The sequence below is a fragment of the Phaenicophaeus curvirostris genome, chromosome 18, assembly GCF_032191515.1.
Source record: "Phaenicophaeus curvirostris isolate KB17595 chromosome 18, BPBGC_Pcur_1.0, whole genome shotgun sequence".
NCBI classification, from domain to species: Eukaryota; Metazoa; Chordata; class Aves; order Cuculiformes; family Cuculidae; genus Phaenicophaeus; species Phaenicophaeus curvirostris.
In genome coordinates, this window is record NC_091409.1 from 1,876,550 (window position 1) to 1,892,829 (window position 16,280).

The 16,280-nt window shown below is 50.6% G+C and overlaps 1 protein-coding gene across 5 annotated transcripts in view; it reads right to left on the reverse strand.

The window, feature by feature from the left end:
- The window catches only part of NFATC2 (nuclear factor of activated T cells 2), a 94,627-nt gene extending 80,224 nt beyond the window's left edge, over nucleotides 1–14,403 (reverse strand). For 3 of the 5 annotated variants that reach the window (XM_069872094.1, XM_069872093.1, XM_069872095.1), the window contains exon 1: nucleotides 6,107–6,331. In XM_069872094.1, coding sequence (XP_069728195.1) covers nucleotides 6,107–6,245 — 139 coding nt within the window. In that variant the 5' untranslated portion in view covers nucleotides 6,246–6,331. Of the gene's footprint in view, nucleotides 1–6,106; nucleotides 6,332–14,333 lie in introns of those variants that run through there. The other 2 variants (XM_069872097.1, XM_069872096.1) reach the window with 2 other exon arrangements.
- Between the last annotated feature and the right edge of the window lie 1,877 nt (nucleotides 14,404–16,280).

A 16,280-nucleotide genomic window follows, 5' to 3' on the forward strand; every position in this document is an offset into this window, starting at 1 on the left:
AATTGCAGAAAAGCTCTCCAGGCTCAACAGCTTCACATTAAGGAAGAAGCAACTGTTTTGGTTCCCCATTCAACACATCTACAGTGAAAGCCACCCCATCGTACACATTAAACCATGTTATCTATGCCAGATACACAGACAACAGGTAAAGAATTAAAACTACTCACAACACATTAGGGAGCAAAGCTAGTGTGTACAGATTTGTATTAAGGGCAAACATATTTGTACACGCACGCATCATTTTTAAAGCCTTCTGAATAATAAACACCCACCATCACTCACACTTTCTGCCCATTAAAAATTGGGCTTTAGAAAACAAATTTTCTTTGCTTTCCTCTGAAACACTATGTTTAAATGAGCACTTTCATCCTTGGCATCCACTCTCCAAAGAGAAGCCGTGTTTCAGATACTAATAACAATGTTTACGCACAACAACAAGCTGCAACAAGCCCTTGCGTTCATGCAGCACTCTCGCAGAGGCTCCTCTGCAGCTTCACGGGCCGCGCACACCAAGATTGCTCACCCAGCACTCGCAGGCAGGGAGTGAGGCAGGCGCCCTTTGCCAAGCAGACAACACCCACAACCTTCTGTAGAGCGAAAATATTTAGTTTCCACCTCCCACATGGCAAATTATCAATAAAGCAGGCAGCGGCGCTGGAATGTGGGCAAGACTGCAGATGAGAAAACTTCGCCTCGTTTGAAGAGTGCCTGGGGAACCACGCTGGGCAGAGATGCCCAGAGGCTGATGCAGTGTCTAGGGAGGGAAGAGGCGGCCGGCCCTGAGTCATGAGCGCAGCCTCATCGGGACCCGTGGCTTGGGGAGATCTCCCAGCTCTGCAGAACTTTGGAGGTACAATGAAATCACTGTCCCACATGCTATTGCCCACGCCTGCGATGTCACGGTCTGTCGCCATGGAAATGCCAGGGATGCTCCAACGCAAGGCTCTGACCTCACCGGGGGAGGGTAAAGAGGCGGTTGGGTGAAGCACTAAATGCTGCTCTCTGGAAATAAATGGCTCTCCCATCAAAATCAGAAGAAATTCTGCTTTTTGCTTCAGGAGGAGGGCACTGACTATCCAGCTCCTGGCCAGCTTGGCTGGGGCAGGCTGGGGTTTGGAATCCTCTCAAGGTAGGGGGCAGAACAGAGCCAACACTCCAGCTTCCCCAGGTGAGAACCACAGGAGTTTGGTTTTGTAAACAATGTCAAGCTCCTGCCTTGGGGTGGGGAGGGGGGCACCAGGGAGAGGTTGCTCCCCAGCAGCCTGGATGCTTTCTCTCTCCATTTGCAAGTACCAGAGGAACACGGAGCAGCCCAGGCCAAGGGAATGGCTCCAGGCAGCTTGGTTAGGGTGGCAGAGGCTGAGGACAGAAAACTTCCCACCGCTGGCCCTTTGCCACCCTGAGATGGCAGGGAGCAGCCCAGCCACCCACTAGCTGGGCTCCCCAGGGAGATGAGAGGCCATTGCACCCCCTCACAAGAGAATAATTATGTGACAGATTAGCTTAGCAAAGATATTTCCCAAGAACTGAAGCAGCTTTGAAACTCTTGTGAAGACGCCCCAGAGGCACAGCTTCGAACCCAAGGTTGTGCCACCTTCAAGGGTTCATCCCTTCCTGCATTTTGCATCCCAGAACACAGACCTAAATACTCCTGTAAAGGACTGTCCTCTCTATTGCTTTCCTGGGCATCTTGGAGAGCCCCACAGCAGCTCCAGCACAGCTTCCCTGACATCCCTCTGCACGGGTAACTGCAGCGCTTCCCATGTCCTTTCACTTGGGTATTTCACAGCGTGAGGTTTCACTGCTGAATCATCCTCTGATTCATTACCAAAAGATCCTTCTTGTTTAAAAGAGGGTTACAAGAAAGTGAGCTTCACACCCAGACAACACCGGCACATCCTCATGTTCCCAGCCAGCTACACTGTCAGCAAACAGCCTAGTCCCCTGGGTCACCCAAGCCTGGTAGCCAGGGAAGTCCCATCTCTAAGCCTCCTAGGATCCCATCCAAACTGCCTCCAAGCTGCCAGCTCCTATTTACCCCCTTTTTCCACCATCTTTACCCAGTTTCTTGTTCACAGGAACATCTCTCCTCTTCTCACAACAGGGGATGGAAGAAGGGCTCTCGTGTGCTCCCACACTGTGAGCAAACAGCAAACCAGCTCCTACAGACACACCAATAACCTGGCAGCTGGGCAGCCTCTCCAGGTGGGTCCCTTCAGCACATCAGAACTCATTAGCAAAGGGAGTTAAAACACAGGTGAAAAAGATCAAGGGATTTAAGTTTCAAAGGACTTAACCCTTGATTTAAAAAAAACCCTTTTCACACACCTCAAAGGCAGAAAGGAAAATCTACGGTGGGCTCTGCTGGGCTTCAGGGATTTCCCAGACTGGACAGGATGCACGCTAGCGTGCGCAGACACGACTTCGCAGGGGCCCACCCTCTGCTGCCTTTTAAATAAGGCACTTACTTCAAAGCCATTCAGCCAGTCAAATGTGACCTTGCCAATTAGCATGAAATTAGGGAATAACAGATCACCCCAGCAACTGCATTCCACAAGGGGTTTATACAAATCATCATCTAGGAAAAACTAAAGATAGTCATGTGCCAGACAAGGCAGGGGGAGAAGTTTAGTTTTGACCTCACATCTGTTTGCTGCTGTGCAGCTCCTGGGATTTAAATGTAGTCCCTTATTTGCATAAGTAAGAGAGTTCAATTTTTTTTATTAATTTGCTTATTATCATTTGAAGGGGCTAGTCCAGAGCTTTTTCGTATTTTCCAAAAGCCAGGTCATCTTTTATTTACACTGGCTGCTTGGAAGCTCAAAGTGAAAGTTGGTTTCCTGAGTGAAATCTGGTATTCACTGTTACATGTGCGTATTTGTTTCTTCACTTCAGAGCTGCTGCTGAACACTGCCTCCTGTGTTACTGAGCCAGTCCCCAGGACCAAGCCACAAACATTTATTTATTTTATTTTTTTATGTTTCAGTAGCTTTGTACTGGAGAGAAAAAGAAGGAACAAGGCAAATTATACAGCGCTTGACACCTACAAGGCATGGCAGCGTCCCTGGGAGCCTGTCTACATGCAAACAAGCATTTAGAGGAATATTAATATTCATAGAAGCTCCCCGCTTCCCCTCTCTATATTATACATGCATGGACCTTGTAGATTCATATCACCAGATGCAATGCAAGAGTGCCAAGCTACAGCAACGGCTTGAACCTATGAGAAACTATGGCTTTCAGTACCCATTCTCACCTCTTATCTTAGGGCAGGATTTTGTCTGAAATCTTATTTAAAGTTGGGTTTTGTTTGGACGTTAACTTTCAAAACACCCCTCAAAGGATCAATCCTCAGAAGGGTTAACCTTAAATATTAAATATTCTGTGGAAGCTTTACTTATCAGTAGATAATTGCATGATGAACACAGAACAAAAACACACACAGTGAGCTGCTGAATGAGAGCAATTGTTGGGCTCTTCCAGAGTTTTGTCTCTCATAGTGACCAACAACAGGTATTATGGAATAATACACAAAGCAGTTATCAGAACTTATTCATCTGGGAGCCCTGTTCGTAGAGCTAGTTCAAATGCTCACTGACTTCCCATCAGTCTTCTCCACTGAGAAACAAGGATATTCAGCACCTTTCAAGTCTGAAATAAGCTAGAACTTGAGATACCTCTAGCAACAGCTCCGCATGTATCTCTCAAGAGAATGTGTCTAACAGACTTTTTTTTTAAAAGGATGACAGAAAACATCTTCAATGCCTAAGTGAAATCACAATTCCAACCTTACAGTGCAGGGTATCTGCTTTGCCCAGACTTCCCAAAGCCTGTTCACCTGGGCACATCTCGAGTTCCGGCTGCTGGAGGCAGCTGTTTCTTGTTTGCAAATGTTGAGAAGAAGACAGCTAATTGAAGTCTGGCAAGAAAGGGCAAAAGTAAAAGGCACATGGAAAAGGGCACTTTGTACAGCACTCCTGCTTTTGGAAACGGTTGGCTTAAAGAAGAATATCTAATATTAATAATATTGACTGTAGGATTTTTATTTACCCTTTTCTCCCCCTGTTGCTTTTATAGCAGGCCATGTTCCTGTTGTCTCAGGCACACATAAGCACTCCTGAGTGCCAGCTGCTTGCAGTAAGGGTATTTCTGGCATTTCCATGGCAACAAGTTGTGATATAGATCCTACTTTTAAAACACAAGCTTAAGTGAATACTGTCAAATCCCAACCTTTTTAAAAATTGTTTATCAGACAAACTTTCATCTCAATCCATTCCTGCAGCCCCAAAATGTACATATTTTTTTCCCTTAAAAAAACTTCTAAAAATCACTTTTAGCATGTTTATTTGCTATTATAGGACTTGTGAGCGGTGGGTGGAACAGGCCAGGCTGTGGAAACCAGAGCCTCTTTCTTTGAATGTAGGAACCAGACTGAGGTACTGGGATCCACAGACACTCCTATGGTTTTGGTTCCATTTCGAATCCTCCACTGAACAGGACTTGTTTTCTCAACCGCAGTTCAGACGAGGCCAGAATCGCACTTTAACAACGAGCATCATTTACTACCGGCATGTGGACAAAGCCCTTTCTCAAAATTTGAACATTTTCTGTTCTCCTGTAAACATGCTTTAATATTCTGAACATTAAAGGTCACAGATGTACACTGGATTGCTTACAGGCTCTAGCTGGTGCCTTTTCAAAGCAAGGGAGAATGTTCTCCAGATTAAAATGCTACAATATATGGTTGTAATCTTTTTTTGCTTATGCTAATGATTTCCATCTTCGGAACAAATAAAATTACTACTAGTTATGGTTTCCAGTCATTCAAATGTGGAGAAAGCAGGCTCAAGAAGGAAGTTACCTCTACTACAAGCATACACTGCTCTGCATTTATGTGGTTTGAAGATTAAACTTTCTACCCCCACCTACGTACTATTGTATTCTGTGGAACTTCCCACTTAAGGCTTCACAGCAGTACTCTCTACCATAAACACGTGGGGGGGCTGAAAATACCCAGTATCTGAAGCTTCCACTGAGTTTTAATGAATTTTCTTTAAAATCGCTAACCTCTTCCCATCACAGGTTTATTTTAGCACGGTTTGATCTACATTAAAGCTTGTAAGAAAATTCAGCCTTGTACATTTGACAACATTAACCATCCTCACTTCGCTTTGATGCTGGTGCTCACCTGTATATTTCAACAAGCATACCAAGAAGAAAACTCCGTAACAACTCTCCGTTTCACTAATGATACCACAGTTCAGGCCTCCTAGGTCTCCTCCTGCACCGTCCCCTAGGAACACAGCTTCCCTTCCTCAAAACGCCCCAGAGAAATGCCACCTCTCAACGGTGCAGAGTCAAGATGAACGTATCTTAGAAACGATATCCCAGCAGTTCTTTTCTCCAGGTCTTGTCTCTTTCGGCTATGTCTGGTTTACACAAATCCATTTTTATGGAATAGGAAATACCACTTCATAGTATCATCATCAGATAGATTCCTGACTTAGAAAGTCGGGGAACGCTTCCACAGTGCTTTTAGTATCACAGACTTGTGTAAACTCAGAAAACAGCCTGCAGATACTTCCTTTTTATTGGTATCTTCACTAAAGCTTGTGGCGTTTGGACCCAAACTGGATCTCATCAGCTCCTTGGTGTTTGGACCCAAACTAGAAACGGTCTCATGGGCTCCTCGCCTTGCAGGCAGGATGGTGAGACTCCCCGCAGGCAACAAACTCCTTGGGAACCCTAATCCCGACGCTCAAGCTGCCTTTCTGAGCCTCCAGAACACCCTGTACCGCGACGATGGTCCCCAGGTGACCAACCGAGCCGCGCTCTCCTCCTTTCCCGGCCGCAACCTGGCCCCCACCAGGCCTGTCCCGGCCCCCCGGCAGCTCCGGCCCCAGCAGGACCGAGCCCCGGGCCCGCAGGGGCCGTTCGCGGCGCCAGAGCGAGCGGCCCCGACGGCTGCCGGCCGGGCAGAGGGGCACACGGTGCCCCGGGGTCCCCTCCGAGGGGCTCTGGGGGGCGCCCGGCCCGGCCCCCGGCCCGCTCGGCAGAGGCAGCCCCGGCCGCCCCGTCGGGGCGCGGCACCGGCTCCTCAACCAACCTTCGATCGGCTTCAGGTAGTCGTAGTCGAAGAGGATGGAGAAGTCAAACTCCTCCTGCGGGCTGCCCCCCCGGGCCGGGTCGGGGCCGGGCCCCCCCTCCCGCGGGTCGGGGTCCGCAGCCCGGGCGGCGGCGCTCATCGCGGGGTGGGGGGGGGCGGGGGGGGGCCGCACGGAGCCCCGAGCGCGGTCACCGCCGCGAAACCCGGCGGGATCCTTCCGAGCGCGAGCGGAGAGCCGAGGGAGGGAGCGGACAGGGGGTGAAAAGCGGAGGAGGCGAGCAGAAAGCTGTCCCGGGGGCGGCCGAGGCGGCCCCGACGGCGCGGGGGGTGCGGGCGGCGGCTCCCGAGGGGCTCGCAGCGCCGAGCGCCGGCAGCTTCCTGCTCCGAGCAGCCACCTGCCGCGGGGCCGCCCCCGGGGGGAGGAGCCCGGCCCGCACCGGGCCCAGCCCGGCCGCCGCTGCCCCGGGACAGCGACCCGACCCGGGGGCACGGCAGGGGGCGGGCGCGGGAAAAACAGGCCGGAGGGGGCTGCTTACAAGGGCCCGTAGCGGTAGGACGAGGGGCAGGGGGTGTAACCTGGAGAGGGGCACATTTAGACTAGACAGAAGGAAGAATCTCTTCACCACGAAGGTGCTGAGGCGCTGGAACAGGTTGCCCGGGGGAGCTGTGGCTGCCCCAGCCCTGGAGGGGTTCAAGGCCTCGGGCAGCCTGATCCCGTGGGAGGTGTCCCTGCCCGTGGCAGGGGTGGAACTGGATGATCTTTAAGGTCCCTTCCAACCCAGACTATTCTATGATGCCGTGAAATGGCCTTGCACGAGGATGGAAGCCTCCAGAAACCCCATTCAGCCCCCATTCAGCGAGCAGTCTCTGCCCCGTTACTCTAGGCTGAGCATAGCTTGCTGTCTTACACACGGCCTCCTCCTCCCAGCAGTCAGGCCTCGTTTGCTCCAGGTTTCCAGGCTCTCCAGCAGCTCCAGGCAGCCTGAGTGTTGCCCTTGCCTTCTCCAGGCTTCATTTGCCCTGCGCCTCGTGCTGCTGCCTCCCATCACAGGTGGCTGCTAAGGCTGCATCTCATTCTGCAATCACAGGCCAACCTCTCTCCGCTGGAGCACCTTCAGAAACATCAAGTCCGTCATGCACAAGGCCTCTGTTCTCCTCCTGCCTTCCTCACAAGCAGCGTTTCACAAAACGGGCTCTTGCCACGTTCCCTGCTGACCACACTGCCAGTGCTGCCAGCTCCCCCAGGTACCCTCAGCCACCTTTGCCACATTGACTCTATTCACCTCACCTTCCCCAGGCTTTCACGGGATGCTGGTCGCTGCCACCCAACAGCCTGCTGTCCCTCCAATGGCTGCTGCAACCAGCAATGACTTCACTCGTGGGTAACTGGAGATCCTAAATGTGTGTGCTTAGAGCATCTGTGGTTAGAATACTCTGTTCCCTCGCTTACCTGTTTGTATGGTCCCCTTTATTAGTGTACGGATGGCTGTCACCAGGTCTCTGAGTCTGAAAAATGCTCTTAGTCTGTAGACAGGGAAGGGAGGCAAAGCCAGAGGGACCAAGATCATTAAAAAAGTATTTTGGTGTTTACTTCAACTTGTTTTTATTTACAAAGCCTGTTAGCAGGACAGTATTAACTATGTTACAAATCTGACCCTAAGTTACTTCTGTAAGGTCACAGAAAGCCTGTTTCACAGCACACACTAAGCAGCATCTCCACCTTAGGCTTATACCCTGTCACCTTTATCATTAATGCGGCCAGCTGAGTAATGACAAATCACCTTCTCATCATACCCTTCTGCTCCATCCTTTACCAGGCCAGAGCGCAAGAACTCAGACTATTCCTGTGCTTTGAAAGGAGTTTCTACATTGAGCTTCTGAAGAACCCCAGCAGCGAGCTGTGTGCCAGCCGGTCACCCAGTAGCAGCTACTGGGAAGTGCTGGAGGCACCTATTGGCGAGCAGAAACACTGCACAGCGCTGCTGGGCGCGAGACTGTGGGAACTACAAACGCTGCTTTGTGGCTGCATGAAGGCAGGTGAGGAACAGACTGGAATTAGGCCTTTATGGCATTTATTTGTCACTGGAAGGTGCCAAGGGACAGGGAAACCAGAGCTGCAGAAAGGACAAGTGATCCTGCAGATGGGATGTGCCGTGTTTTTTACTGAGGTATTTACAGAAGGAGATGGTTAGCTGGAAATACTGGGAACCCTACTGGTGTATTCACTCTATAATCACTTTGGCTGGAGCACAATTTAAATGGAGAGGGAAAAGCCATTATTCTGCATTCACAGCCACTAGATTAATGAGTGATTTCACTGCAGTCGATGCCTTACTTTAACTCAGCAGAGACTAAAAGAACAACATTTTTTCTCATTAATGCATAATATACACCGTAACACAATAGCTTCCTTGGACTAAGCTATTTGAACTTCCTCCTGCACACGCTGCCAAAACAACCAGGAATAGTGCTTTACTGGGTTTCTACAGGGTCAGGACACAGCCCTGTGTGCGTATGCACACGCGTGTGTAAGCAGTGTGAAAGAGGCATGGGCTGTATCTATCTCTTGTGCACAAGGATGCTGCTGCCTGACCCAACGTGGCTCCTTTCTCAGGCTCAAGCCTGTTTTGAAAAGGATCCAGCGCTCACTCTGTGGTTGAGCTGGAGACCACAGTTCAAGTCTACCTCATCTGCTGCAGCGATTCTTAATACCACACGAGGTGCTTGCTCTCTGTAGTTTCCTAGTGTCTGGTTCGGCCAGAGGCAGAGCTCTGCTCTGCTGGGCACAGACGAGGAAGCCGGAGCAGCCGGTGATTAGTGGTCTTGGCTACCAGCACTCAGAAATGCGACCACCCCAGAAAACTGCAGATGGAGTTGAGCTTATACCCGCAGGAACGTGCATGGGGAATAGAGACTGCCGACCCTCGGGGAACATGTGCTGCCCTGACTGAGGGCTCGATTCATTCCAAATTGTTTAAATGTGAAGAAACACATATTAAATTGGCCTACTTATATATCTGTTCTAATATGATGCTTACTGTTTGCTGGAGCACTAGCATTTTATCATTGGCCCTTCTATTTAAAATTCATTAGAAAAACCAAATATACTTGCTGATCTTGGCATAGCACTAAAGAGAGCTGTCATCCTTGTAGCTAACAACACATGGAGCAAGATTGGATAGTATCATTTGTATTAGCCACAAAGAGAAAAGACATGAACAATAATATTGGCCTTTGTAAGTAAGACACGGGTGACTGGCAGAAGACCATGGGGAAATGACCCCAACTTCTACTAAACCTTTATCTTGTTCTTTATCCTTTATTTCCTATCTCGCCTGCAATCCATTAAACATGTGAAGTTTCAAACTTATCCTTAGCTACTCCTACAATTAGTAATACAAATGGAAAATGTACCTTTAGCTTTCCAAGATGACCATGGAATTCAAAATAGTTTTGCTGCTAATGCATGTAATCATAAATTCTGACGCTGGCGAGGAATTAGAGTGACAAGACAGCAATGATAAAAGTGTTAGAGAAATGTAGAAATCAGCTCAGCTTATAGGATTCAACTCTTTTGCCCAGTTCACAACTTGACAGATGTCAAGGAATGAGAGAAACCAGACAATCAACTGGATCCCCCCTGTTCCCTTCTGCAGCTCATGGGGCACATGAGGGCACTGGTCCTGTACGACCATTATGCCATAATGTATGAGTGTAACAGTTTCCACAGGCTTTGAGTGCACAGAGGTGTGAGTTGCCGTGCTGTACTTGATGGACTGTGTTGAACTTACTAGTATGTTATTTTGGCCAGAAATGGTGTAAATCCACAAAATGTAGGTCTGACCTAAATATTCCTGGAGGTGTTCAAGGCCAGGTTGGATGGGCCTTGGGCAGCCTGATCCAGTGGGAGGTGTCCCTGCACATGGCAGGGGCGTTGGAATTAGATGATCTTTAAGGTCCCTTCCAATTCAAACTGTTCTACGATTCTATGATTAGAGATGCATGAAGCCATTACTGGGTCCAAGCAGCTGCAGAAATCAGCTCAAGTGACAGCTGTAGTTTTTTGATACCTCCCAAGGCTAAGCATAGTTTAGTTTAGACCCAAAACATGCTCTTGAGACAACGAGAAGAATAAGACATTACCAATTGTTTAAGTTTTAGCTGTTACACCTACCTAACTGACAAATACTGCCCACTGTCTGTCATTAATAATTAGCAATGAAGAAAAAGCAGGGAAACTAGTGGACTTAAATAGTCTGTGGATTCATCAGCTCAATACATACAGTCAGAAAAAAAACCAAAAACATCCAGTCACTGCAAATGAAAGGAAAAACCCAAACAATGTGACAAACACTTCCCAATGCTTGTTTTCCATTAGAGCCGGAGTGAAAGGCTGGAATCCGAAGACCAGAAATAGTAGATGGTTTCCGTATATCTCAGTCTTTCTCATATCAAACCCACTTTCTTTCTACAAGGATCCTCCAATTATTTCTCCTTTTGCCACTGCCAGAAGGCCAACACAGCAACAACCCCCAGCCGCTGGTGGCAACTCCGCTTGGGCTCACAGCATCCGCATTAGAGAGCTGGGAGTCAGCATTAACTCCTATATTTATTTTTTGGGGTTGTTTTTTTTTTTGTTTTGTTTTCTGTAAAGCTGCTTTCATGAGCCAAAAAGGTGTTTCAAGAGCTTAAGCAAAATCTGTCCTTGGCAACGTGAACAAAAATTGCAGCCACGTATACTTGCAACAGCCTAACAGAGAGCATAACTGGAAATACATTGTGCTGCCATTTCAGGGAACTGGAGAATGGAGCAGTCCTTTTCCAAATAGCTGGATCAGTGCTTGCCTTTGGCAGGGCTTTGCTTTAATAAACTTTAAAAATATGTGAATACTGAAATACCTAGGTACTAGGGGTTGAGGAATCCAAAAACAAAGCTAAGAAAGAGAAGTTTCTAATGTCATGCAAACTATGATTTTAAAAGTGCTTAACATATTTCTCCATGTTTAAATTTATGGGAGATATGAGTTATCATTTAGTATTTTCAATTTCTACCTATGCCATCCCATTGTATTCACTGTACCAATAACTTCACTAATGCAAGTGATCAGATGATGCTCTGAGCTGAGGAAAGTTTTAGATTATCTTCTCAGAAATACGGTGACTCTGCTAATTATTACGTGGCCCACGTGACATGTAATCTACGCTGGATCTGTAATACAGGAATACACTCGTTAAACTTATTAAAAGAAAAAGAGGTAGAGAAAAGTGGATTAAAAATGCTGCACCTCTATCTAGCAGCTAAAACCCAGAGAAAATACGAGCTGATGGAGTCTTAAAAATCTGAGTGTTCTAATCGTGTATGTGGCAGGCATTAGAAATTTAACAGGCAGCTAAAACTTGCACATGGACTTAATCCAAGGTCTTTAAAATGAGCTCAGACTGCGAGTGAGTAGCTTCTTGGTCTGGAGTGTGGAGAATGCTATTAGAAAAAAAAGAGAAAGAGAGAGGGCAGAGGGGGGAGAAATATTTTGGTACTTGGTTTGAGGGGCATGCATCCACGCACACTACTATTCAATCTTGGGGTCAGGTTGAGTCAGAGATATTACCCCCCAATTTCAGTCTTAAAGTGGTTTGGCAAGAAAGGACAATGGAAAAATTGCTCATATCTCCATGTTCCCATTAAGTTCTGAAGTCTGCAGTGCAAACCAAAGGAATGCACATATCATAGTTTAAAAAAATAGATTAAGCCAGTAGTGGAAAAGAAGCTCTAGGATATTATTATCCTTGGCTATTTTCGAAAAATGAATGATGAAACATTTGAGTTATAATATCTATTGGAATGTTATAAAAGAGTATTCCAATTATGTCAGTGTCCCATCTGTGAATGTGATTCCTGCCCTGTAGGAAAGACTCTGAAATCATTTGCCAACTGTTAACTGGTGTAAGTGCAGCAGCGCTTACAGACAGAAAGGGGCTACCTGGAGTGACAGAACAGGAGCAGATATGGGCCAACAAGATGACAGTGACTCGCGATCCCCTGATGAAAAAGTCTCCCGTGCTAGTGTCCTGCTGACCCTTGCAGAAGCACAGCTCGGGGAGCAAAGCTACCACAGCATCTCTCTGCTAGCAGGGTGTTAGGCTATGCCGTCTTCCTTCTCCACGCTGAGCCTGCTCTAATCATAAAAGGAGGCTAGGGCCCAAAATTATTAACACATCATCGTTTACACACCCTACATTAATGAGACTCTCGCACTTTGTTGTGGGTGCAGAATTCCTCTCAGAGCTAGAGTCTGATCCCAAAAGCGCCATTAACCCCTAGGAGTTTCACGCGGCTCTTTCTGTGCGGAATGGTTGGGAGCAGACTTGCCACACAAAGGCAAGTCGGTGCCAGTTTCTGCTCCCGTTGCTCCGGAGCCATCGGCAGGAGCAAGTGGTTTGCAGATGGGAGAAATACACGTTGGGTACCAGGAACATATTCTTTTTGGAGTATGTCCGGGCTGTGTTGTGCAACTGGCTGCGCTGGCTGCCTACTGGGGTCTCAAGTGTTTGATCAGGGAGGAAGCAAGAAGAAAATCAGTGCCTTTCGCTTTGCTCTGTGACTGCAGGGCTCTGGGAAACATCTACTTGTGGGGAAAGCAGAGCTGCACAGCGATGTGGGGAGCTGCACAGCGATGCGGGGAGCTGCACAGCTGCCGTGGGAGCGCAGCCTCTGCTCTGAAACGCTGCTGCAGGTGAGACTAGCACCTTGCCAGCCCTGAGAAGTGCAAGAAGTTTCCTATCTTTCCCTTTCCCGCTCTCTCTACAGCAAAATAACCTTTGTGAGAGCGAGTAAGAGCAGCTGAAGGACTCGGGAGAGGGAGTTTAGTCTGGAGACAGCCGAGGATCCACGAGGCAGGGCAACGGCCCCGTCCTAGTGCGGCATAAAGACCCCAGGGCCTCTCTCCACCGGCTCCTCCGGCTCTCGGAGCTCTCGGCCGATCCTTCCGGGCGTACGTGTTAGCGAGTGGCTTTTGGCAGGTGCCCGGGGAGCTCGCCGCGGCCAGAGAAAACAACTCCCTGCTCCCGAGGGCCCGGCCGAGGGCTCCCCGGCCCCCGCCTCGCCCCGCAGCCCCGGCCCGGCCCCGGCAGCGCCCGCAGCGGCTCTGAGTCAGCGGGCGGGGAGACAAGCGCTGCCCTTCGCACCTCCTGCCCCCCCGCTCCCCCCGGCACCGGCGGCCCCCGGAGAGCCCGCACCTCACCCGCGCCCCCAGCAGCCCCCGGGGCCGCGGGGGGGGCCGCTGCGCTCGGGGCTCGCTCATACGGCAGCGGGGAGGGATTCCCCTGCGCGGAGCATCCTCCGCTGCCGCTGGCCGAGCCGACCTCGAGAGACCCAGGCGCGGGGTGCCCGGAGACCCCCACGTCGCCCGGAGCGGAGCCGCTGCCCCTCGCTCCTCGCCAGCACCGCGGAGCCGCTGCCCTGCCTGCAGCCCCCTCCCCGCGGCCGCGCAGCGGCCTGAGGGGGCGAGGCGGAGGCCGCCCCTCTGGGATCCAGGCTGCCCCTCTGGGACCCGGGCCGCCCCGCTCGAGCCCAGGCCGCCCCTTTGGGACCCAGGCCGCCCCTCTCGGCCGGCTGCCCCGGCTCGGCGGGTAGCGGGGGTGCCGGCTCGGGTCGCAGCGGCCCCGCGGCTGAAGCGCTGACAGCGCGCAGGCTCCTCCTCTCGCCGCGCTTAACTCTCGCCGCCCCCGGCACTGCCGGGAGGGCAGCGCGGCCGCCCCCGAGCCCCCCCGAGCCCCCCCGAGCCCCGCCGCCCCGCGGGGGTCCCGGCCCCGAAAAGAGCCGCGGGGAGCCCCCCGCCCAGCGCCGCCGCGGGGAGCCCCGGGGGAGCCGCCCCGAGCCCCGCGCCGGGAGGGTTAAAGGGCCGGGGGGTCACTCGAGGGGTGACGGGTTGGAGTCCCTCGGGCTGGGGTTGAGAGGAGGCTCCTCCAGACCCGTTCGTGTCGCCTTCGCGGAGCGCTCGACATCAAACCCGAAGCCTGTCGGGTCCCTTCCCCGAGGGACCGTCTCGCCACGCAGACTTTTCCCGTTTTCCCAGCCGAGCGGGCTCCGAGCGAGGAGAACACGGGGAGGGGGTGGGGGGGGAGCCCCCGGGGAGGGAGGCGAGGGGGGAGCCCCACGGGGACCCCGGGGAGGGAGGCGAGGGGGGAGCCCCCGGGGAGGGAGGAGCGGGACACGCGGAGCGGGACCCACCTTGATCCATAGACCTCATGATGTGGTGGTAATGAACCAGCCTGCAGGCAGCTTCTCTCTGCATCGGGAATATTTTTTAAAAAAAAAATCAATAGAAAAAAAAAAAAAGAAAGAAAAAAAAATAATAATAAAAAAAATCTTCTTTAAACCATGTTCAACCAGTGCCGCCCAGACAGAGGGAACCCCTCTCGCCAGCCGCCTCCTCAGCGGTTGGAGGTGCAAAGAGGGATCCGAACTGGGCTGAGCTTGTTCCTGAAGTGGAGTCAGTTCTCCGCTCCGAGATGAGGGTTACTAGAGAGGGAAAGGCCACTTCCTTCCCTGCTCCGAGTGTTTATAGTCTTTGAATGCTGTAAAATAACGGGATTCCCTCACTGTTTCCTCCTGTTTATCCCAGTGCCATGGAAACCCCTGGACCGGCTCCATCTCCCGAACTGAGGGCTTTCCTGCAAACTTCTCACTCAGGAATCCATGACGTCTCGCAGCTCCGGGCCAAGGCAGCTCTGCGGCTTCTCAGTCTGCAGCACAAGCGCCTGATTGTTGAGCAGAAAGTTAGAGAGCGAGAAAGAAAGAAATATGGATGATGTTAAAAATCCCAGTGTGTGCTTTTTAAACAAAACTCGCAGGCAGCGCAAAGCCTTTCGAAGCAACGAGGCTTCTGTGCAGAAGTTTTCCTTCTTCCCAGCAGAGACAGGCTTGGGCTGCTGCTGCCTTTACCTTTGAATAAATCATTCAGAGAACTAGGGTCCCCAGCTCACATTGATGTCTTTTAAATTCGCCAGCACCCTATTAATACCCATCTAGTTACTGGCACGGGTTTTGGCCTCTAATTACCACTGGCTCAATTCTTCATACAGAAAACTAAAAGAAAAAAAAAATCAGTTAATTTGTTTGGTGGCATTTCACAGACCTCTCTCTGTTTCTATTTTTAGACCCATTTAGAAGAGAGAGGAGCAACCCCACGGATTTCCATTGATACACGTGGAGCTGAGCAAGAATGAAATAGCCAAGGAAGCCTCGAAACCAAGACAACCCCTGTGTGTTTACACGTACTATATATAAACAGGAAAATAAAGCAAAAGAAAACAGGAAAATAAAGTCAAAGATATCATGAACTGTGCACTGCCTTACAATGTATAGTTTTCACTAGCGTGTTAATGAGCATCTGCCTCTCCATATCGTGCTGGGCTCGATACCTCCGTGCAACTGGGCTTAGAGATATTTTATTTTTTTTGCAGAAGAGATCAAGAGTTCACACACACACACATAGAGGAGGCTGCTCCGGGGCCGTGAGAGCCCCCAGCCCCTCGATCCCCCAGCCCCTCGATCCCAGCCCCGAGCCCCGCGGAGGAGCTGGGGGGCAGCTGGGGGGGAGCCGGAGCCCATGGGGTGACTCACATCACGCCGCTGGCACCCGCTCCACCTTTCCATTTTTCACTCTCGGAGTCCCAAAATCACCTCGAAGGAGGTATCACAATCAAACTTTCTGCTTCTCGGGTTTGTTGTCCCGCAGGCTAGCAACTGCCGGCAGGCCAGGGAAACTCAGCGCACCTCACTTTCCTAGCTTGGCTCATTTTTGGACGTGCTGAGGTGGAAACACCTTCCCCAGCAACCGCCCCCCTGGGCCCTTTGCAGAGGTGATGCCTAATTAGCTAATTAGCTTGATGATAGGACCCACTCTTGGCATCGGGTGAGGTAAAGCTGGAACCACTCGATTTCTGCTTCAAAACATGAAAGGGAATCCGAGGATGCTGCTTTGCTCGGAGAACAAAATAATTGTTAATTAATTATTAGTCTAATTAGTCGTTTCCCCCGACTTCCACCCCTGCCACCCTAAATCTTCACCGTGGCACTAACTGGTCACCCCAGTATCGCTCGTACTAATTGCACTGGGAAATGCAGAGGAGAGGGATGCAGGAGGGAGTTAGAGGAGGGGGAGCACCAAAGGGG